Source organism: Antennarius striatus, chromosome 7 (assembly GCF_040054535.1).
Source record: "Antennarius striatus isolate MH-2024 chromosome 7, ASM4005453v1, whole genome shotgun sequence".
Taxonomy (NCBI): Eukaryota; Metazoa; Chordata; class Actinopteri; order Lophiiformes; family Antennariidae; genus Antennarius; species Antennarius striatus.
In genome coordinates, this window is record NC_090782.1 from 25,272,865 (window position 1) to 25,297,500 (window position 24,636).

Here is a 24,636-nt window from a genome sequence, read left to right on the forward strand (position 1 = left end):
AAAGCAATTAAAAAAAAATCTCACAATTTGCATCATGAGGTGAATTTTACGCATTTTGGTCACACCCTTCAGAGCATTTTCACAACTCCAAGTCTGACCTGAGAGGAGGAGGAGGAAGAGGAGGAGGAGGAGTGATGGGGGGGGGTGAGTAGGAACTTTTGTCGCCGTGCAGCTTTTCCACGGCTTCAGTTCGTCCTCCGATTGGATGCTGGAGCGCACGTTCTGGGGAGGAGCAGCGGCGAGAAGGACGGGAAGCAAAAAAATGTGAATCCAAGCGAGCGGAGCGGACTCTTCATGCGCCTCCAGCCCCCCAGCCTTCCGCCAGATGTTCCCCGCGGCAGCGGCCGCCTGACCAGCAGCTCCCCCACCCGAACCACGACCCGTTCGATCGCGATCGGAGCCGCAGACGCGACAGTTTCGGCGCGGGAAGCAGTTCGGGGAGTCTCCAGGCGGCGCGCAGGATGCAGGCGCGCTACTCCGTGTCCAGCCCCAACTCCCTGGGGGTCGTCCCCTACATCAGCGGCGACCAGACCTACTACCGGGCCGGCGGGGGCTACACCGGGATGCCCGCGCCCATGAGCGTGTACTCCCACACGGCGCATGAGCAGTACGCGGGCGGCATGGGGCGCGCGTACGGGCCCTACACCCCCCAGCACCAGCCCAAGGACATGGTGAAGCCCCCCTACAGCTACATCGCGCTCATCACCATGGCCATCCAGAACTCCCCCGAGAAGAAGATCACCCTGAACGGGATCTACCAGTTCATCATGGAGCGGTTCCCCTTCTACCGGGACAACAAGCAGGGCTGGCAGAACTCCATCCGGCACAACCTGTCCCTCAACGAGTGCTTCGTGAAGGTCCCCCGGGACGACAAGAAGCCCGGGAAGGGCAGCTACTGGACGCTGGACCCGGACTCCTACAACATGTTCGAGAACGGGAGCTTCCTGCGGCGCCGCCGGCGCTTCAAGAAGAAGGACGCGCAGCGGGAGAAGGACGACCGGGAGCGGCCGGGGAAGGAGCCTCCGGGCCGGGAGCAGGAGCCGCCGGGCCCGGGGCCCCAGCCGCTGCGCATCCAGGATATAAAGACGGAGAACGGCACGTCCACCCCCCCGCAGGCCGCCTCCCCGGGGCTCAGCGCGGTCCCCAAGATCGAGAGCCCCGACAGCAGCAGCGCGTCCACCGGGAGCCCCCCCAGCGTCCCCTCCTCCCGCTCGCTCAGCCTGGACGAGCACCACCACCACCACCACCCCCCCAATCAGGGCTTCAGCGTCGACACCATCATGACCAGTCTGAGGGGGTCCCCGCCGCTGGTCGCCCCCTCCCGGACAGGTATCGCCCCCTCCCTGTCGCTCAGCTACTCCCCCACGCAGACCCCCGCTTACAGCTCCACCACCTGCAACCAGAACGTCACCAACCCCCCCGGCGCCACCTACCACTGCAACGCGCAGGCCATGAGCCTGTACGCGGGGGAGCGGGCGGCCGGGGGGGGGCACCTGGCGCCCTCCACCACGGTGGAGGAGGCCCTGCCCGACTATTGTATCACCACGACCACCGCGTCCCCGCTGGGGCACGGGAACCTGAGCCAGGTGGGGGGCCAGGACGGCCCCCACGCGCACCAGGGCCGCCTGGCGTCCTGGTACGGGGAGCTGGGCCACCTGAGCCCCGCCTACCCGGCGCAGCAGCAGAACTTCCACTCGGTGCGGGAGATGTTCGAGTCCCAGCGGATCGGGCTGAACGGATCCCCGGTGAACGGGAACAACAGCTGTCAGATGTTCCCGTCCGGTCAGTCGCTCTACCGGACGTCCGGTGCGTTCGTGTATGACTGCAGCAAGTTCTGAGCTCCGCTCCACGGTCAGACCCCCTATCGATCTGTTCTCTGGTGTTTGATTCTCTCCTCCGTTCATCCGGATGGATCTAATCCCGCTTCACCCTGGAGCGGGATTAGACGTTAGAGCCGAAACTAGTAATTTATTTGTAGCTGAAGGGAGCGGAGGACCCGGGACGCGGCTCCACTTTAATTTGCTGCCTTTAACCCGGACCTTGTATTTTATTATGGGGGGGTGGGGGTGGGGGGGTTCTGTAGTCGATCCTCACGTATTTTATTCATTTTGTCTTATTTGTTAAAATAATATTTTGAAGGCATTACCTTTTTGTTTGTAATAAAGTGCCGTTTATGTGATTTAACTGGGCTGTTTGTGCTGCTGTTGGTATGACGACAGACGGTCGAGGCCCCGAACGGGTCGGTGTGTGTGTGTGTGTGTGTGTGTGTGTGTGTGTGTGTGTGTGTGTGTGTGTGTGTGTGTGTGTGTGTGTGTGTGTGTGACGGTGGTTCCACGTCGGTTAGGTGTGTTTTTACTCCTTAATGGATAAAAAGACGCGTCGCTGTCGGGAGATTCGACCTGAATCAGCGTTTGTTTTGGGTTTGTTCGGACTGGGGGGGGGGGATTGGGGGGTGCTTGAACCTTCTGATTCTTATTTTTTCCACCTCTGGTTGTTTCAACAGAAAGTTTTTGTTAATCTCGGTTAAACTCAGTTTTAGGCCCGTGCGTAAATCTGTCTGTATTTAATCTGTATTTAATCTGTGCGCTCTAATCCCTCCCCGGGCCTCCAGTCGGGTCCATAAAGCTGAAGCTTCTCTTGGGGGAGGGGGGGTCGGACCTCCTGATCATATTAATAATAATAATATGATGCTTTTCAACGAACTGATCGATGCTGCGTTCAGGCGCACGGAGGAAAATCCTGTTAGCGGCCTCGAATCATTTTTCACCGTGAGGACAAGCCGGGGAAGGGGGGTGGGGGGTGATGGGGGTCAGTGAAAGGATGTCAACAATGACTTCAGGAGCCCTTTCGGGGCCTCGACCCCAACACCTTCACTGGGAGGCTCCTCCAGACGCGTTCAAGGGCCTCATTAAGGAATTAACGGGCTGCGGTTGGGCCGTAAACACACCCTCCGGTATGCACCCCCCGCGGGCAGGTGTGCGTTCACTCCACCGGAGAACGGGAGACCCGGGAGGCCCGAGGTTTGGCTCGAAGACAACCGGAAGCCTCGGTGGATTCTCGCAGCAGTGATTTGTTTTCCACCCGGTGCGGAGGAACTATTTTATTGCGCAGAGGCTCGTCTGGATTTTACAGCAGCGGCTTTTTAAAAAAATTAAAATAATTTCAGTTAAATCACAAGAAATTAATCAAAGCGTAGATTATTATTGTTATTTGATTTCTGTCAGAGAAAATAAAGGAAAAATATAAAATATAATCATCCAATGAATAATTTTAAAGGTTAAACATATTTTATACATTAAAACCAATTTAATTAAATTATTAATTTTAAACAGGTCACCCGTCATTCTTCACCTGAGTGTGTGTGTGTGTGTGTGTGTTTGTGAGTGTGTGTGTGAAAACACATCCTGCCGTCTTAAATCCTTTATCTCGTTTACACATCAAACCGTCTCAGTACAGGGATTTCCGCCATAATGAGGTGACATTAAACGTTTCACGGTGATTATTAGTTTTATGCAGCTGCGTTACAAAAAAAGAAAAGTAAACTTTTAATCTGCATCCATCTTTTGTTCGCTGTCAGACTTCCTCTGGTGGTTTGATTCCTCTGCGTTTGTTTTTATTCCAGCTGCTGTTTAATGTTTAAATTCTCTAATAATTCTCTAATCACTAATTGGTGCAAAGTGAATCCGTTCCTCTCACCTGTTGATGGGAGCACCGGAAACACCTGAACGAGTTCTGAACGAGTTCTGAACGAGTCTGGTCACATTATTAAAACAAAAGAAAACTAAAATAGAAGCGTTACAACCCGCTTCTGTCGCGCTTCCATCTGTGCGTAAAAAGTGAATCTTAAATCTCCTTCCGCGGATTTAATTTCCCTGTGAATGTTTGTTTAGTTGCGCGAACGTTTTGATTCGTCCGGACCCGAACCCAGACCCAGACCCAGACCCGATCCCAGACCGTTTGTCCGGGTCTCAGCTCCAAACCCGCTCACATTAACGTCGTCGCGGCTCCTGAAGCACCTGCGAGCGTTTCCACGCAGCGTGCGCGTTTTTCTGAACCTCTGCGCGGTTTCGGTTCCAAAACAACCTCAGAGCCGCATCTGGATCCAATCAGGAGTCCCGAACTGACGCAGCGCTGTCCAGGACGATCAAACGTCCCCAAACAGACCCTCCCCGGGCCGCGCGGAGCCCCGCGGGCCCCCGGACGGGTGGGACCGACCTCAGAAAAACAAAAAGCAAATTAAAACCATTTGACTAAAAGTTAAAGGAGTTATGTATAATTCTGAACGGTTGTTTTTCTTTAAAATCAATTTTCTGCTTCTTTAAACCACCCGTGACGTTTCAGGAAGCAGATCCATACATTTATGTATATTTATATTCTTTTTTACTTCATAAATTATAAAAAATTCGTCAGTTCGAGAGACTGATTCAGATGTTAGTCAAAATGACTCCAGATCGTCCATTTAAGTCTTATTAAAATTTAATTGCTAATAATAATAATAAGAAAAATAATTAAATAATAATTAAACCGACAAGAGAAAACTTATTTTCTCCTGCTTTTCATTACTCACAATTTTTAAGGATCTTAAAATGAACTCATTTTACGGTGATTAATTATGAGGAGAAACATTCTGCCTTTATATTCATTACAAACACCAGATAATTCCTGACGAATTAAAATAATTTGATTAATGGATTAAATCTGAATTAGAGCCCATTTTTTATTTCCTGCAAACTCAGGGGAGAAAAGAAGTAAAACCATTTTCAGGATCGTGTTCTTAAAATAAAACATTTAACTCTGCAGTTCGAGACTCGACCCAGAAAGACCAGGACCTGGATCCAGATCCAGCGCCTGACGCGCAGCTGAACCCCGGACCGGACCAGCGGCGCTCCGTGGATTCGGGTCCGGGATAAACGCGTCTCCAGGCGGGTAAAGGAAGGGGGTGTGCGCGCTGACAGAAACACCGAGCGAGAGAGAGAGGGGTGAGGCGGGGGGGACGACAGGAGCTGCGCCAGCCCACCTCTGCCAAAAACACACACACACACACACACACACACACACACACACACACACACACACACACACACACACACACACACACACACACACACACACACACACACACATACCTGCATGTAAAACCTGGATGAGGATTTGTTTCTTCTTTTCTCTCATTGAGGCCTAAAAAACAAACTAAAGCGGAGAAACAAAAAGAGGAAACAGTCGAATCTGAGTTCATGAAAAAAAAAGACAAGAGGTTTTATTACAGCAAATAATCCTTAATTTAACACGTCGTCAACAAAAGAGCCCGTTAGATTAAATATTCTCTTCATTCATGTTCGACTTCATCATCTGAAAGGAATAACTTCAAAATCCATCCAAAAGAAACAGAAACAAACCCTTAAAATCTTCCATCCGTACAAATTGGGACAAGCTTCATTTAAAAAACCCAAAATAAACAAAAAATAAAAATCACAGATTAATAAAAAATTAAATCTGAAAGGCAGTTCGGTTTGATCTTCATAGACAGCAGGAGGAAAAACAGTGACTTCATTTGGGACAGAAATTAAAGTAAAAACACAACGTTGCTGCGTCTCCAGGACGCGTCTCCGGCCCCCGGGCCGGCCCCCCAGGACCTCAGGCGTTGGGGTTGTTTCTCATCAGCTTCACGTCGGCGTCCACCATCTCCTTCACCAGCTCCTGCAGAGGATGATGAAGCAATCAGTGATGAAGGTCTGGATTCATCTCCGAAACACAAAATTATTCCCGATTCAATCCAGATTTTGTTCTTCTTCTGATGATTTTACGGATAAATAATTCTGTCAAAGTCAAAGTTCAAGAGAACGTTTTAATTTCTATAAAAGAACACGAACTTAATATAATACAAAATTTAAAAATGAAAATTGAGAAACGAGGATCAAACAAACAAAACTGTTTGTTTTTGTTGTTATTTATGAAACTTTCAGCGTAAAAAAAAAAGTTTTAATAAAAAGCAAACAGACCTTTAATTTAAGATAACAGATTATTTTCGGGTCTAATCTGAACAAACTGTTCATTTACTGATCCGGTGATTATTGATCGATAACAGTTTGGCAGATTAATCAGTTTGAGCAAATAATTTAACCCACGGAGTCCCAGAGTCCGATCGCATCGCGGCGACGTAAACAAATCACAGACGATAAAGTTGAAGAACAAACATTACCAGCTGTACGTTTAATAACCCCCCCATCAGGATGCCGCCCCCCCACAGGAGCTGACATCCCATAATATTCCACCCAACATTATGTTTGCTGTGGTGGTGACGGCGTGGGCTGCTGGATACTCCGTTTGTTCACATTAATAATAATGAAAACACAAACACGTTACAACACCCCGCCCACGCCACCGCTGACTCCGCCCACGCCACCGCTGGCTCTGCCCATATCTTACTAATATAGACACTCCTAGAAGCTCAGCTTCCTGCACCATGAACCCCCCCCCCCCGGTCTGCTGGCGTCTATCACGTCCTCAGACGCTGGCGTTTACGTGATGTCCTTGAACCCACCTGGAACGTGACCTTTGGCCTCCAGCCCAGAACCCGGTGAGCCTTGCTGCTGTCGCCCTGCAGGTAGTCCTGTCAGCCAATAGGGACAGACGTCAGTGACACACACACACACACACACACACACACACACACACACACACACACACACAGAGAACACACAGACACACAGACACACACACACACACACACACACAAACACACACAGAGAACACACACAGACACACACACACACACACACACACACACACAGTCACACACACACACACAGACACACACACACACACACACACACACACACACACACACACACACACACACACACACACACACACACACACACACAGACACACACACACACACACATCACCCCCCCCTCAGAGGATGATGAATTGTGGGACTCTGGTGGCGTAACCCTCACCCCCCCTCCTGTTGTGGTTTGCACCGGGTTCATCATGGAGGAGCCCCCCCACCGGAGACCACCAGAGAGAAGGGGGGGGGTCCAGAACAAACAGACCAACAGACCCATCACACCCCGTTGTGACATCATCACACCCCGTTGTGACATCATCACAGACCGTTGTGACATCATCACAGCCCGTTGTGACATCATCACACCCCGTTGTGACATCATCACAGCCCGTTGTGACATCATCACAGCCCGTTGTGACATCATCACACCCCGTTGTGACATCATCACACTCCGTTGTGACATCATCACAGCCCGTTGTGACATCACAGATAAAACGCTGACGGAGCAGCTCTGAGTCTCTGAGCTGAACGTTCAGATTAAACCGCTTCACGAATTGATTGGCTGCTGACCGTAAGGAGGCGTGGTTTGTTTTGACACCACCAGGCCAGAGGCAAAAGAAGTGAAAGGATGAACAAACTTAGGTGAACAGCATCATGGGAAAAAAACTGAATTATTACTTTGTACCGTTAAGAACTCTCAAACGACACCAGCACTAACACCATCATCCTCACCATCACCATCATCATCATCACCACCATCATCATCACCACCATCATCATCACCATCATCATCATCACCACCATCGCCATCATCATCATCACCACCATCATCATCACCATCACCATCATCATCATCATCATCATCATCACCATCATCATCATCATCACCACCATCACCATCATCATCATCATCACCACCATCATCATCACCATCACCATCATCATCATCACCACCATCATCATCATCACCACCATCATCATCACCATCATCATCATCACCACCATCGCCATCATCATCATCACCACCATCATCATCACCATCATCATCATCACCACCATCGCCATCATCATCATCACCACCATCATCATCATCATCATCATCATCACCACCATCATCATCATCACCACCATCGCCATCATCATCATCACCACCATCATCATCACCATCATCATCATCACCACCATCATCATCATCATCATCATCATCACCATCATCATCATCACCATCATCATCATCACCATCATCATCATCATCACTTGCGTCTCAGATCTCTTTCTTGGCTTCCAGGCTAACATCTGTTGAAACCGGACTCCCGCCGCTAACTCTAGCGTCTTAGCGGGCGACCACATGGTTCAGCATCAGGAAGCTAATCCGGGCCTGGCGCTCCTGAGCCGGCGTTCCTGAGCCGGCGTTCCTGAGCCGGCGTTCCTGAGCCGGCGTTCCTGAGCCGGCGTTCCTGAGCCGGCGTTCCTGAGCCGGCGTTCCCGAGCGTCTGCCGACGCGGCGCGGCGGAATGAAAGCTGCTTCCAGAACCGCTAACAAGAGCTTTCTGCGCCGTGAACTCAGCCCAAACAGAGCGTGTAGCGAATAATTCAAGATGAACGGCGAACAGATGGAACGCGGCTAATCTGCATCTGGATCCGATTTGGAGCCAGAGCCACAGGTTCGGTGCGTCCCGATTAAAGCGGAGCGCCGGCCGTGTCTGGAAAAATGTAGCGCTGGTGATAACAGAGACCGGCGCAGGAAAGCTGGAAATGAGCCTTGACCAAATGTTTCCCTCACACTGGGAGAGTTAGCGTTAGCCTGAGAGAGTTAGCCTGAGAATGTTAGCTTGAGACCGTTACTGTTAGCATAAGAACATTAGCCAGAGAGCATTAGCATTAGCCTGATAGCGTTAGCCGCACCTTACAGACTGAAATATACCACAGACCACGAAACCCGTTTCGGGATCAAAACCAGTCTGGGATCGGAACCGACTCAGACGGGGACCAATGGATTCCTCTTCTAGTTGTATTTCTTCTCGGGCCGTCAGGTTCTGGGTATAAATAAAGGTTGATTGATTGATTGATTGATTGATTGATTGATTGATTGACTTCGTGAAAATGACGGACCAGATTCGCAGGAGTCTCCATGAAACGACAAAAACCACTTCCTGTTCCTGTGTGGATCTGGATTCGGGACCAGGACCACTAAGACTTTCATCGTCTCTCATGCCCTAATAAAACCCCCCGGCGGCGTGTCGTTACCCATCTGCCCCGACACTCCAGCCTGAGAAAGACGAGACGCCGTAAAGAAGAACCGTAGAACCGAGACGAATGGCGTGTGCTCACGGCCCATAAAGCCCGGCGGCGGGGGGTGGGGGGCACTCAGGCACGGCATTTACCGCTAAGGAATTCTGGATCGCTGCTGCCCCCCATAAATCACAGGGCCACCGGGTCGAGCCCCGACGCCGGGATGACAACGCCAAAACGCCAACGGGACCAGAACCGTTACCGGAGCGGCTCCAGAAACACGTTTGTTTTCCTTCCCACCCGCCTTCCAGACAGATCAAACATTCCCAGGAACCCCCGCCCCCTCGGAGGGATGCATGCTGGGAGTCTGTGATGTGGTTCTGGGGTCCGGTAGCTCTGCTGTTTGTACAGTAGTGGCCTCACAGACGGACACTTCAAAGAGCGTCGGACAAGAGAGCGCTGTGAGAGTCTGAGGCTCTGTGTCCCCAGCAGACCCACATGGGCCGACCTTTGACCCCGCAGGGGGTTTGAATGGAAGAACTCAACCCCGATCCTGAGCTTTTTATACCCACGATGCATTGCTGGAAAAAAGGGGAAAAAGGGGATGAAGCGTTTTAGTTTTCCCAGCGGCGCCGGCGGTAACGCGGAGGCGACGGACGACCAGGTGTCAAAACAAAAACTAACACTGAAAAAAGTCGCTAAAAATTTTTTACTGAACAAAATGATTTATTCAAGTGCGTTTTAGAGCCTTTGAGCCGTCTTGTTTCGGTACGCTCGTGATGCGTTCAGGGACCATTGGAGAAATGAACCTCCGCAGATTGAGGTGGTGTATCTTCAGGAATACACGGCAGTTATTAGCCATGCCTAGCCAGAGGTCAAAGGTCAGGTGTGTGTGTGTGTGTGTGTGTGTGTGTGTGTGTGAGTTATAGCTCAGGTTTCCTTCCCTGACTCCCCGTGAAGCTCTGCCTGCACACAATGTGTTAAGTGACCTCTAAAGGGTGGCCCTGTCACCCTGATCTCACACACACACACACACACACACACACACACACACACACACACACACACACACACACACACACACACACACAACAGGAAACAATGATCAGAAAAGCAGGAAAGTGTGAATCTTCACAGGAAACCAGTTGGAGCTACTTGAGTCCAAACATCCCTCAACCCCCTTCCTCGCCCCCCCCTCTTCCTCGCCCCCCTCTTCCTCGCCCCCCCCTGCCGTGTTGATTGCTCTCCATCAGCGCTCATTAAAATTCCTGAGGGAGCCGTGTGATAAATATTTACGCTGCTGAGGACACACTCCACACACACTCCACACACACTCCACACACACTTGAGAGGCTGGATCCCGTTGCCGATAGCGATGAGCGGTCGCCGCGAGGCGTTCGCCGTCCATCACGGGACGGCAGCGTCGATTCGGTGATAATCCCTAAACGTGTGAAGTTTATGGAAACGAAGAGGAAAGTATCGCACATCTGGATATAAACGCGTTTCCCAGGCAGGCACACACACACACACACACACACACACACACACACACACACACACACACACACACACACTAACCACAGCGGAGCTGGACTCACTACTGTTCCCTCCTCCTCCTGTATTCTATTATTCCTGCGGACGGGAAACAGATCATAATTCCTGGAGTCAGCAGAAAGCTGCAGACTGAGAGAGTGAGCGATGGAGGGGGGGAGGACAGGGTGGGGGGGGGCTCAGGTGAACGCTCACTTCCACTGAGGTCAAACACAAACTCCTCCGTTAAGTCATTTCCAGTGAAAAGTGAAAAGTGTGTTTAGTCTGTTGGCACGTTTGTATAATGGAGCTGGAAGCGGCGTGTTGCGCAACCAGTGTGTGTGTGTGTGTGTGTGTGTGTGTGTGTGTGTGTGTGTGTGTGTGTGTGTGTGTGCGTCCGTGTGTGTGTGATCGGCCTCTGGGTGTTTTGCATTTCAGGAGGCATTAAAGGACGACTTCAACTTCTACGCTTCAGGAAATCTGTCATGAAGGTCGGATGTGTTATTTGTTTATTTATTTGTTTATTTATTTATTTGTTTGTTTGTTTGTTTGTTTGTTTTGTCCACAATCGCTGGCGTGGATCAGGACGACTCCTGGGCTTTTTTCCCTTTTCCCTCCACAAACAGACATTCTGGGATCCATCCCATCAAACTGGCTCATTGCCATCGTTCCACTGCAGCGGCGTCTGGACAACAACGACCAGAAACGCTGGAGGAGTTAATCCACGCCCAATAATCCAGATTAAGTTACATTCTGAATGGTGACGTTTCCTCTCAGTAGAACCTGCCCCCCCCTCGTCTGGGGTCAACACGCGCCAATCCTTCTCTCGACACGTCGATTTTATTCTGCCACTTCGGCGTGGAGTGGGGGGGGGGTTGGGTGACATATGGGGGGCGAGGGAACGCTCCTGTATGGGCTACACCTCCTCCAGAACGCCATTTCCTGTCGGAGCAGCATTCCTGTCCTTATCAGCTCCAATAATCTGCTGTTCTCATCGTGCCCCAACAGGGAGGGCTCGAACCTGAGAGAGACGGGGTGAACCCCCCCCCCCGGGCCTGGTGATAGGCTGATAAAGCCACTGAAACACAGCCGGCTCACAGGAAGTGGTCTCGGGCCAAAAACCACACAGAAAGGAGGTGAAAGAGCAGGAGTGGAAGCGAAGGGTTAATGAGGCCACGCCTACGACGCCTTATGAGGCCCTTCATAGCTCGCTACGACCGCTCATGATGCGTTATGACCCCACTGGAACGAGGACACGCGTGTCATTAGATCCCGCTCCCCGAAGAGCCTGACTCCATCTGGTAACCATAGAAACGAGTAAACATAAACGACCCCCCCCAACAATGAGACGCCCTCCATGTCACGACTGACGCGTGAGACGGATTAGAAACACACAACGACTCAAACGACGCTTGCCTCACGAGGAGTCGTCATGACGACCGGGAAGGAGGCGGAGCCTCGGAGTGATGGAGAGGAGGAGAAACAAATGGAGCGAAGGAGGGGGGGGGCAGGAGAGGAAAAGTAATGCGACGGAGCAGGAATGTGGGGGCTCCTGAGTTCAGGAAGCGTGTGTGTGTAAGTGTGTGTGTGTGTGTGTGTGTGTGTGTGTGTGTGTGTGTGTGTGTGTGTGAAGGAGAGACAGATGAGTGTGTGAATACCGGGGCGAGCGAGGAGAGCAGCCCCAGAATTAATTACCCAATCAAGATAACAAGCCAGGGAAAGACATTAGGGAGGTCGCACCACAATTAACCTTTCAGTCTAAACCTCACACACACACACACACACACACACACACACACACACACACACACACACACTGGAAAAGTCCAAGAGGTGGAGAAAACACCAGGAACAATCAAGATCGTCCTCCAGGACCGTCTCTCTCGCTGACCGTGCTTTTATTTTGAAGCATTTCCTGTCGGCTGTTATTCCAGGGTGTGTATGTGTGTGTGGGGGGGGGGGGGGTGACTCTACCTGTCCCTGGCAGGGCGACGTGTTTACAGTGGGATATTGAGTGAGTCGGGGGTTTGAGTGGAGTGGAGTCGGATGTGGTTCACACATTCCACCAGAGACTCGGATTACACTGCAGGAAACACCGGCTACACACACACACACACACACACACACACACACACACACACACACACACACACACACGGACACATTAAAATCTCAGCGAGCCACTCTGAGCACTACACCTCCATCCTTTGCTCACTTTCCTCCTTTCCTTCCTTCCTTCCTGTCGTTCTCAGACTCTCCACTCCGGCTCTTGTTTTTCCACTCCTGGGGGGTTTGGACGGAGCGTGAACACGGTGTCACGTCGGACCCGATCCCCTTGCTGCTGTCACACTTCAAAAATGTCTTTGTCTGGTGTTGGAATCGCTTCAGCGCGTTAGCACGTCAGATTTATTTCTGTTTAAAGCTGACCTCATCCCATCTTATTCCAAGTCTGTGCAGGGCAACGTAGGGTTAACCACGGGAGGTTACCATAGCAACAGATTTCATCACACAAGAATCTTGTTTCCAAAACTTTGAATTTTTTTTCAGGCATTCAAAAACAAAATTTCGACGTCAGAAATCAAGATTTTATTCTCACTTTGTTGAGTTCAGGAAGCAGAGAGAATTCTGGGAAATGGAGTCAGAACGATGATGGATACAATTTTTTTTTGTTTTTTTGTATGCTAGAACTCGACGTGACCTCCGGGACCTGAGATGCATTCGAAAGTGTTTCTCAATTCTCATTCTCATAATCCTCACATTACAGCTGACGTTAGGAGCAGAAAACAGGCTCATTTATAAAAATGTCGTCGCGCGCACACACACACACACACACACACACACACACACACACACACACACACACACACACACACACACACACACACACACACACACACACACACACACACACACACACACACACACACACACACACACACACACACACACACACCGCCGCTCCCCGCTCGGCCCAGGATTGAGGTCTGAACGCCTGCCCAGAACTTCCCCTCCTCATCCTCGCTGACAGTCCGGCAGTCGCGCTCCCCTCGGCTCCTCAGTGGAGAATTCTGGGTAATCAAGTCCAGCTGGGACTGGGGGGCAAAGACACAGGCTGACACCGCTCACCCTTCCCTCCCCCCCTCTTTTCCCTGCACCTCGTCTGGCAGGTTTCTCTCGTCGGGCCTCGAGCCGAGCCGGCGCTGGCTGATAGCGCAGGAATCCTGGAGCTCAAGGTCAAAGTCGAGTCAACGTCCGCTTTACTGTCAAGTGTTCCGTATACGGACGACATACAGTCCTCTCTGACCCGCGGCAAACAGGCAGGACAACAGGCAGGACAACAGGCAGGACAACAGGCAGGACAACATTGTCCTGCCTGTTGTTCTGCCTTCACCATCTGGAGGCTGAGTGAACGAGATGCTGACGATACGCTCCATCACAAAGACGTACCGACAGGAGCGGCGCAGAACGACCATCAGACCCGCGGGATGGCCAACCGGCGCCTGCAGGCAGGAGAACGCCTGGGCCTAGGACCAAACGTTCCTCTACCTGTTCCTCCAAAAGTTCCTCCAAAAGTTCCTCCACCCGCTCCTCTAAACGTTCCCCCACTCGTTCCTCTAAAAGTTCCTCCACTCGTTCCTCCACCCGTTCCTGCCTCGGTAACAACTCCCCCCACTGCTGGGTCCTCGTCTCCATCAATAGTCCTCTATTCTCGCACACCTCGGGGCTGCAGGCGGCTGTGATGCGTCTCTGTTCGTCTGTGGGAGCAGTACCGGGTCAGGCTGTGGGCTGGCCCGCCGAGGGGCCCAGGGTGGTTCCGCTCCGCCGGCAGGAGGAAACTCCTTCAGGAAATACCAAACTGCCAGACGCACACAATCCACAAGCCCTCTTTCTGCTCCCGGCGCACAAACGCTGGCGTTAGGAGGCTCCTCTGTCGGAGGCGCCGGGTTCAGAACGCCAAGAAGACATCAGGGCCCGCCGCGCCGCGCCACTCGCTGTCGACGCTCAGGTATGAGGCGTTACGCAACCTGCTTGGCTCCGGGCCAGCCTCTTTGTGAAAGCAATTACAGCTCATTTAACGACGGGGCAATTAAACAGTAAATCACCAGAGAGGTTCTGCCCCGGAGAAAACCTGTAAAAGTTGATTGAGTTGTTTCTGAGCGAGTGAGAAAATAAGACATTGTGAACAACCCCGACGCAACTTCGCCAAAACGTTGTCTCCTACAAAAACGTTCTTAAAGTACGACTGTGGTGGGAGAGTTAAAACCCTCGTCGCTCCTGGAGATTGACTAGAAGTCATTTTGCTTCATTATCCAGGAAAACCTCGTGCAGAACCACCTCCACCGGGTCGTCACACCGGTTTCAGAAGGAGAGACAGAACCCAATTTGTTGACGCGTTCAGAGGGCGTGGCATAAAAGACGTGAATCTTAAAATCTAGGCCAATGTGTCTCCATCCCAAACCAGAATGAAGACACTTCATTTTACGTGACGAAATGTTTGTGGTTTGCGGTGAAGCGGATCGAACAAGTCCGGTCAGAAAAGTCGAGATAGCGAGGCTTTATTCTCATGATCTGGTTTCACCAAAACACACAGGAACAATAAACGGATATCGGATAACACGGGTTTCCTCGCGATCAATACCAGATATCAACGAGCAGCTCGGACGGACACAGTTGTGTCTGTCGGTGAAAGAAGATCCACTCCGTCGGCTCGTTGGTTCCGTCCAGAGGTTTTGTTGTGTCGGAACAACTTGGAAGTCGGATGGGTTGGGCTTCCTCTCAGAGGTCATCTACAGACCTGACGCCGCCTCGTCGCTCTTGAAGCAGAGTAGTCTTGAATAACGAAGCTTTGAGACTCTGCTTCAGTCTGAATCGCACAAATCCGTCTGTTTCCCGGCGGCGGCGCTGAAGCCGACCACAGGAAGTCCTAATCAGTCGTAGCCGCTACCTTCCCTTTCCCCCGCTGACCTCCCCCCCCACCGTTCTCCCTCTACAATAGAGATACCAGTCTCACATTACCGACTCGCGGGGTCAAGGGTCAATCCCATTTTTCAGCTCTCCCTGTCTTCTCTCCTCTTAAAGATGCTTTCCCAGAGGTTAAATCCCGCTGTCACCCAGATTCACATCAGTTCACGCGTGGCGAGGGGCGCGGCATCCGCCTCCTGTCCCACGCCCACGCTGCCGTTTTAGCGTCCATGACTGACAGTTCCCTGAATTCAGGCGGCGCTGCATAAAGAACTGGACGTGGTTAAAAACATGTTCCAAACGCCGGTGGCCTCTCGGGGGTCATTGTGTTGCCGCGGCTCCGTTACAACCCGGGTGAAGTCTATATTTTGGTGTAGCAGAGGATCGGGTTACTGGGAGGTAACGGCGGGTCCGAGATGACCTCCCGCAAAGAAAACCAAGCCTTCTAGAATAATACGGCGACGCAGCCGGAGCTATTTTAACCACGGAGGGTTTCAGCCGTAAAAATCTTTTCATATTCAGCAGAGAGTTCCAGCCCTTTCTCCACCGCGGTGGAAAGACTCCAATCTTTGTTTCACATTTGGAACGAGATTCTGTGAGGCACATCAAATGTACTCGATGAAGAAGTCAAAAATAGCAAATATGGCGCTCTTGTGTCACAGCAAACGAAAAAATAGAACAGAATAGACAGATTTCCCACGTTTCTGAATGCATCCCTTAAATTTATTTATATCTACTAATCCAGACCTGAACCACTTTAACTTTACTCTCCATTAAGTTTACCGTTGAAGATTCTTTCCTGTGAATAATGTATATAATAATAAAATATTAATTTCATTTTAACTTTATTAATAATTACATATCATATCAAACACATTCTGTAAATAAAAGAAACTATCAGTTTTCAGTTCCACGCATTCATTCGCTTTTGTAAACTTTTTCACAAAAACTTTTAAAAAGTATATTAAATGTTATTTCTGAGATGGACAACAAGCAGGGTTCTGAGTTGTGTCGGGGTACCACTGATTAAAATGAGAATGAACGGCGGTAGAATACCGACATTAGCGCGGGTTTAAATCATAGCGGCTATGCTAACGAAAGCCGGATCGACCCTCAAAAATATCCCAAAGCAGGCGGAGCTAAAATCCAACCTGTAACCACGGAAACAAAAGAAGTTGGAATTCAAAAAGTATATAAATAATAAAAAGTCTCCATTTCAGGGAACCTTTGTTCAAATTACTGAACAGGGCTTGAAATCTGCTCTGGAAAAATACAACCAACCAACCAACCAACCAACCAACCAACCAACCAACAGGAAAAGGCTGACTCCAACGTGTTACCATGGGAACGAATCAAACAAACCCACTGCTACTGTACATCCCTTCGTCGTCCAGACACGCTCCCACAGACAGATCGCAGGTGAAAATGCGGAGCTACTCGTCTTTTCTCGTCCTGCGTGGTCTCCCATCCGGCGGAGAGCCTCGGCGCCGGCGGCGAGGGGAAACTGAATGGCTTCACTGTGAACAGTCCTGGAAAAGGATCGTCCATTCCTCCCTCAAATACGGGAACCTCTTAAAATAATGCTAATATTTCATGCTTCCTTCGTGTGCACGTAGGGCGGACGTCGGCCAAGCGTCCCGAACTCAGCTCCGACGGCCCGTTTTCGCGTGTCAAGTGTCGTAAATCCAGCTGGCGGTGCTCGCCGGGGCTCGTTCAGCGGATAAATCTCCTCCTCATAAAAGCCTTTCTGACTTCTTCACGTCCATCTGGCTGATTCATGAACGCCGTCGGAACACCGAGGCGTCTCTTTGACTCACGTTTCCCCCTTATCGCAAGGAACCCTCGATTTCACTCCGTTGTGCCGACACCCGAGGCGACTCGGCGAAAGCCGGTTCTGAAACACGGCCGAAGCGCGACGCACAAATCACACAAATTGAGCCCAGATGCTGCTGCTGGGAAACCAGCGTGGAATAAAACAAGGTCATCGACAACGAGGAGTGAATCCGAGCGTGGGGGAACGTGTTTACACGACAATAAATTCAGACGGCGGGGTCACAACCCCCACGCCACCTCTCTCCTTGTTTAAAGACCTGCAGCTCAGTATGGGAACCCCACCCAGCAAGAATGGGCTGAAAGTGCTGCTTCAGCACTTCCCCATCCAAATGGATGCGGTTCAGTTGGAGTTCTTGCTGCCTCGGCCCCGGGATGAAGCACCTCGGAGAGCCAGCGGTCCTAAACGGCCCCCTGGCTACCAGCGCTGGCCTCCAACCCACACCGCTACCCTGCCAAAGGCAAACGGATAATAATAGCTGCTCGTTCCGATCCCGTTTCCCACAGTGTCCAAAGCCATATAACAACTGACAGATAAAGGTGAATGCCTCAGGGGGGGATCCAGTTAACAACCCCGTTCAACACGTGTCCAAGGGCGATCTCTTGGCAGGTCCCGGACCAGCGTCGTGTCTTGATAGACTCTTCCTCTGTGATTATCTAGTCAATCATCATCAGTTTCTTCCTTTTCTTCCAGTTGCAAACAAACAACGAAAACAAGTTCACCATCAGGTAAACTCTGGATCAGTCATTAAAGTTAATCCACGACTGTAGTCGAACAATTGGGGGCGTGACAGCTACGTCAAGTCAGCTGTCAGATCCATCAAGATCGCACAACGCGTCCTCAGACGAGGATGACGTTGAATTCCGATTCGGATCCCAGAAGAGAGCGTTAGCGAGCGACAGTAGCCACCTTCTCCAGGCGGTACCGCTTTGGTGGGGGGGGGGCGGACGCAGGAGTTACGTAAACCTTCTTGGAAAAGACGGTGCAGAGACGATGACGCCAAAACAGCTTCATCCGTTTCAGACGAGATCTTTTGGCCTGTCTTGCATTTCTCACCTGTCCTACCCAGACTGGTGCTCGGAGAAGATTCCAACCTTATTCTGGGAATTTCTGGAATAGCCACCATATTTCAGGCTTCATTAAGTAGCAGATATTACGCAACAGGCCGACTATTAAATCTTCTCTGGGGCACAGGGACAGAAGGATATGAGTTAGTGCCTGCCAGGAGCCATTATGTCAGCAGCACACGGGGGCCATACCTGGTTTTCTCATTGTTGGGATAAAGAATTTGCTCCATAGCAGGAACTGACACTGTGGTTGCTGTAATCTCACCGCGTCTGTGCAGGAGTTGTCTGCCATTAGTTTTACGGTGGACCCGAAGGTTCAGAAAGTTACAGCAGTAACCGGTGTGGAGTTAAATTTGCGTCGAGACGAAGGGTTATACAATATCTGCTGACAAAGTGAGACAGTCGACAGCAGCTCACGCCGAGCTCGGCTCATCATCTTTCCATCAGGGAAACTGCAATAGTCATTGTGTGTGTGTGTGTGTGTGTGTGTGTGTGTGTGTGTGTGTGTGTGGAGACGGAGCTACAAGGATCCTGGGAGTGGATTTATGAGGTCTGGACCGCCTGCCCGGAGTCAAATGAAACCCAACACCGACTCTGTTTCTCCAACCAGCCCCGGGAACCAATCGCCTCGTCCGCCGCGGGCGAAACACACCATGTTGGCCCTAAAGGTGTCAGCGTGCTTCAGCAAAAAGTGCTTGTTGCAAAATATACCCCTCCAGTACGGGGAAAAGCCCCCGCACTCCTGCTGACATCTGGGTTCAGTCTACGGTGGGAATGAGTTCAATCAGCATTCGTTCCCGGGTCAGACTATTCCCTGGACAGTCGGCGGCTGACGGGTCCGTCAGCTGCCAACCGGACCCGTCTAAATGGTAGTCGCTTTGGTTCAGGCCACGCCCCCTTCAGCATGTAATCGCTCCATCCATCCATCCATCCATCCATCCTCTCTCCATCCATCCTTCTCCTGTAGACCAAATGACCGTAATCATCTCATCTACAGTTACTTCTTTCGCTTCGCGGGTCATGGGGGTTGCTGGAGCCTATCCCAGCTGACTAGGGGTGAGAGGCGGGCTACACCCCGGACGTGTCGCCGGTGTATCACATTCAATCAATCCTATTCAGAATTTGAGATGTTCATCAGCAGCTTTGTTGCGTGACGTTATGGAACTACTTCTGCTGCAAACCAATAGGAGTTCTACTTTTAACTTCTTGTCATTGCTTTTAAGGGGCACCACCTAGCATGCATGCTAATACCCCCCCCCCCAAAAAAAACTTAATCCAAAAGTCTTCTACCCAGAACCCCCCCAGCCCAGCATCTTCTACATCTCTGCTTGTTGTTCCAACACTTCATTGGAACTACATGATGCTTACACAGCACAAATTACAACTTCGCCATAACATCATTCAGAAACGTTCAAGCTGCCATGTGAGTTTATACACACTTGTCATTTTCCCACAATTCCCTCTGACATGATTTACATCCCTGGAGTCCTCAGGAACTTGAATAACAGTTGAAATGAAGTTTTGTGAGTGAAAGATCCATATTTGGTAAGGTTTTTTTAAAATTTTATTGTGTCTAACAAGCCTCACCAGAGATACTTATCTGTTTGAGTGTCTGTCCTGATGCATTCTGGGTAATGTTGTGCATCTGTTGGTATTTTATATCATTTTATTCCATCCGCTCATCTTCTTGTAGACGAGACAATCCCAATCAGCTGATTGGGTCACGGGTTCTGCTGGAACCTATCCCAGCTGGCTGAGGGGAAAAGGCCAGGCTACACCCCGGATGAGACGCCAGCTCATTGTGGGACCACACGAAAGAAAAACACACTAACACACACACACGCATTCACACACATTTACGGTTCATTTGCACCGCTTAAACCCGTCAATTTAAAAAATAAATATCTGTTACCAATTTAAATAAAAGCACCAAGTAACAAAAAACAATTCCAATTATTAAACTGCTGCAGGGGGCAGCGACCAAACATCCAGCTGACTTCTGATCCTGGGGCGCTGATGCTTTCACCACTTCAAATTATAAACGTCGTGAGCTTGAGTTGTGGGTGAATCCTAGGTTCCGTGTTACCATGACAACGGAGCTTTTTCCACTCACATCTGACTGGCTTTGATTAGACGCTTCATCCCATCGCACCACAACATCTGATTGGGTATAAACACAGGTGAGAAAACTGAAACCGGTGGCCACAGCTATCAGCCAGGAGAGTCGTGTGTGTGTGTGTGTGTGTGTGTGTGTGTGTGTTTGGTGTAACGTTAAATCCAACAGAGTGAGACGTCTTCACTATAAAGGATCTCGTCACATCAGATATCAAATAAAATCAGATATCAAAGCAACAAGGAAGCAGGTCACGGATGAAGTGGAGTCTTCATTTTTCTGTTGTTGTTGCTCAGTAATTAAGTGTTGGGACCGACTCCGACTGGCAGACGCTCAGGTTTGGAATGCAGCCATGTGGGAATTGAGCTATCGGACACATATGGATTGAAATGAACCGAGGCTTATATGTGATTCAGCTTGTAAACGTTTCTGCTATTTGTCTGACACATGAGCAGACTCTAATGTGTGTGTCGGTGTGTGTGTGTGTGTGTGTATGTGTGTGTGTGTGTGTGTGTGTTAAATCGTCTTGTAAACTGAACAGGTCCCCTGAACGCCCCACATTGATCACCGGAGCCATGTTCTGGGCTCCTCATCCGGCGCGAGCAGAACTTGTGAGGGTGTGTGTGTGTGGTTTGTCACCCATCGCCGTGGTAACGAGACGTTCACACAGAGCTCAGGGACAGACGGTTGACAGATATCAAGGCGTGGTGCGTCAGCGCAGCTATTTTTAGGTCACCTACACTCCGGATTAAAAACTGGTAGGGCGGCTCCCTCGTCGCAATCTGACATTCACCACAACCCGCATACCGACACACACACACACACACACACACACACACACACACACACACACACACACACACACACACACACACACACACACACACACACACACACACACACACACACACACACACACACACACCATCGCTTTGTGTTTCAGTCTCTTTAGCTTCTCTTAATCCAAGTTTGCATTTACATTCATGTTTCCATTCATGACTGCTAATAACTGATCCGCTGCAGCACCGCTAACGACACCGCTAACTGGGCAGAAGATGGTCTAAAACCATGTTCAACAATTCAATCAATTACTTAGTTTAATCAAAGTTCGGGGGGCCGACTCACGGGGCCTAACAGGCCATAAATGGCCCCCGGGCCGATGCTGGCCCGTGCGACAGCGGTTGGCTGAACGGGGTCAACACAGAGCCGTCCCTGATGGGGCGTTCGTTGCGTTTCCTGCAGGAGCGGCGTGACTCACTCCGGCCTGTGCACTAGCGTCGGTATGCACCACTCCTGCTTTCACGCTCCATTCTTTGCTACACAAGAATAAACATGCATGTTTAAAACAAAAGAATGACCGGCCATGCTTTTACGCTACAACGGGAATGTTTCTGCAGCGTGATTACGCCTGCACAGGTGGATTCATGGGAAATTATGACGCTGAATCTTCACAGTCAATCAAAAGACACCAGATATAAATAGTTGTTATTCCAGAGATTATCTGTACCCGCTGCCAGGGCTGTGTTAGCAATTTGTTTATGCAAATGTAAGCCTAATTACAGTATTTTCTGCACTATTAATCGCACCTAAAAGCCTTTAATTTTCTCAAAAATCGACAGTGCGCTTTATAATCCAGTGTGCTTTATAATCCAGTGTGCTTTATAATCCAGTGTGCTTTATAATCCAGGGCACTTTATAATCCAGTGTGCTTTATAATGCAGACAATACTCTATATAAATGTGAAATCCGTTCTGTTGCAAATCAAGTCGATGAGATTTTTACTCACAAAAAAAGATTTCCAAAAAACTCGACTCTTGCAAACTGCAGGACGATTGATCGAATGCTCGGAGTGGCAAAACTGACAAACTCTCGCCGACCGAATCGTCTCTTTTCAACACGTGGCTTTGGGCCGTCGTGGACATATGAAGTGCATTAACTACTGTTTTCATAAATATTTTAAACGGCGATATTATTTGATTAATTATGAAGTTCACGGATGGAAAAAGTTTAAGTAAATACAAACCAGCTCCGCCTTGGAAGGCGAGCAGAGGTGCCTCGGGCTCGGCTGCCTCGCAGCTGCCAACAGACTGATAGCTCAGAGATGGAAATCTCTCCAGTCTGTCAGTAGCATGGCATGCTACTATGCTAAAACTCAAAACATTCCACGTTGGGAGCATGCTGTTGCCACAACACAACCCTTATTATAGAGAGACGACGATGAGGTCAAGGTTTAGTGGGTTGACTAGCGATGTTGAGAGCTCAATCATTCTCCTCTCACTCCTCGAGAACCGCATTCTTCAGTCGACCACATCTGATAAAAACAAGAGGAAGACTGTTGCAGCCGCGCGCCCGTCCGTCCAGGGGTGACGGCGTTGCATTGCGTACGTGTCAGGTGATGAACGCTGGGGTTTTTTTTGAGAACCTAGCCTAGCAGGGCGTTCCTGCCTCAGCGGCTGGAGTCGCTTCCAGTATCAGGAAGACGAGAGTGCAAAAGGGTAAAACGGGGCGAACGTCAGGGGGGGGGGGGACGGACACGACTTTCCCGTTTATCAGCGTACGTTGTTCAGCGTACCCGGGGAGCCGTCGCTCAAACCGGCAGCAGTTTCTGCCCTCCGGCGACGTGTGAACTTGGGAGGCGGTGCTGCACAAGCGCGTACAGGCACACGGGGGTGCACGCCACTGCGCACACGTCGGGGGATCGAAGCGTACTGTCGAGCGGTTGACCTTTGACCTCAGCCTTGTCGCGGACGCCTCGCACGAGAAAGTGGTGGAAATGGAACGAGTGGAGGGAAATCAGGCGTTTGTTCTGGTGTGGAGTGTGTGTGTGTGTGTGTGTGTGTGTGTGTGTGTGTGTGTGTGTGTGTGTGTGTGTGTGTGTGTGTGTGTGTGTGTGTGTGTGTGTGTGTGTGTGTGTGTGTGTGTGTGTGTGTGTGTGTGTGTGTGTGTGTGCCAGGAGATCGTTTCCAGCCAACATTGCGCTACATGAGAAACTTCTTTCACACGGTTACTGTTTGTTACCTGGCAACCACAAATAATCTCCGTGATTAGAGCGTAACCCCCCCCCCCCCGTTACGCGCCTTCCAACAGGCTGCAGCTGAGGTAATCTGGGATGGTTTAGCTAACGCGCTAACGGCTGCACACACACTGGCACCACATGTGAGGCACACCTGCGCGTTTAACCCCTCGTGCTCCTGTCCTGGTTGCTCTCTGCTGTCACAAGAGGCGGCGGAGATGAATGAGCTGCTGTCAGGAGCTCGCTCCGACAGCCGTGATGATAAATTACATGTATATTAGCACACGGCCCGAGGACACACACACACACACACACACGTCTGACACGGACCCACATCTCTGCGCAGCCACAGGGCCCCCGTCAGCTGGATGGGGCTGCCTGCACACACTTGATGACAGGGGTTTCCACTTCTGGTGAGACACAATGCTGCGCTGTGAGGCGGTGTCAGGCGCTTCCTGTCTGCGGGGTCAGAGGTCAAATGCTACTCAGTCGTCTTTAAACCCCCCAACAGAAGGACAAGACAGCGGTGGGGTTCAGGTGTGACCGGCTCCCGATCACACCTTTCCTCAAGGAAAGCCCTTAAGGACCCCCCCAACCCCTGGATCTGTAACAGGGCTTTCAGGGTTAAGGTGTTCAGACCCACAAAAGGACGGCGGCCCAGGTGTGCCGCCTTGGCCCCCGCCCCCCCCCCCTGCTAATCCCCCGCCGTCACTCAACTGGAGCTCAGCTCTAATCTCAGCTCAGCAAAGGGCCGCCCCCCCCGACGGCTAATCCCACCCACAACACCCCCGGGGTAACACAATACTCACCCCCCCAGGGAGAGTCCGCAGTGGCCCCCGGACCACAGCGATGAGAGAATGGCTTCCAGGGTGTCTTCTCATGTCGGGGGGGGACACACGACGGCTCAGGTTGGGTTTGGATCACCACCAATGAGGTGTCAGCGTCCATCGAGTGGGCGACGCCCACTTTTCCTCAGGAGGCGGGCTGGCTCGCTGCCAGCTGTTAATGCCACACAATGAGGTGGGGGGGGGGTACCGCTGGGCCTGATAAGTGTGTGGGTCCAGACACAATGACCGGCGACCACATACACGCCCCCCC

General features: G+C 50.8%; 2 protein-coding genes across 2 annotated transcripts in view; one reads left to right on the top strand and one right to left on the bottom strand.

Annotated features, from left to right (window-relative positions):
* The first annotated feature begins 176 nt into the window (after nucleotides 1-176).
* Nucleotides 177-2,072, top strand: LOC137598769 (forkhead box C1-A-like). The gene has a single exon (XM_068319229.1). It carries the CDS (start codon nucleotides 462-464, stop codon nucleotides 1,836-1,838), a length of 1,377 nt encoding a protein of 458 aa, XP_068175330.1. The 5' UTR covers nucleotides 177-461; the 3' UTR covers nucleotides 1,839-2,072.
* Nucleotides 2,073-5,216: 3,144 nt separating this feature from the next.
* Nucleotides 5,217-24,636, bottom strand: part of gmds (GDP-mannose 4,6-dehydratase) — a 90,647-nt gene continuing 71,227 nt past the window's right edge. The window contains exons 10-11 of the mRNA XM_068320361.1: nucleotides 6,542-6,610; nucleotides 5,217-5,697 (exon numbers count right to left, since the gene is read on the bottom strand). Coding sequence (XP_068176462.1) covers nucleotides 5,635-5,697; nucleotides 6,542-6,610 — 132 coding nt within the window. The 3' untranslated portion in view covers nucleotides 5,217-5,634. The remainder of the gene's footprint in view (nucleotides 5,698-6,541; nucleotides 6,611-24,636) is intronic.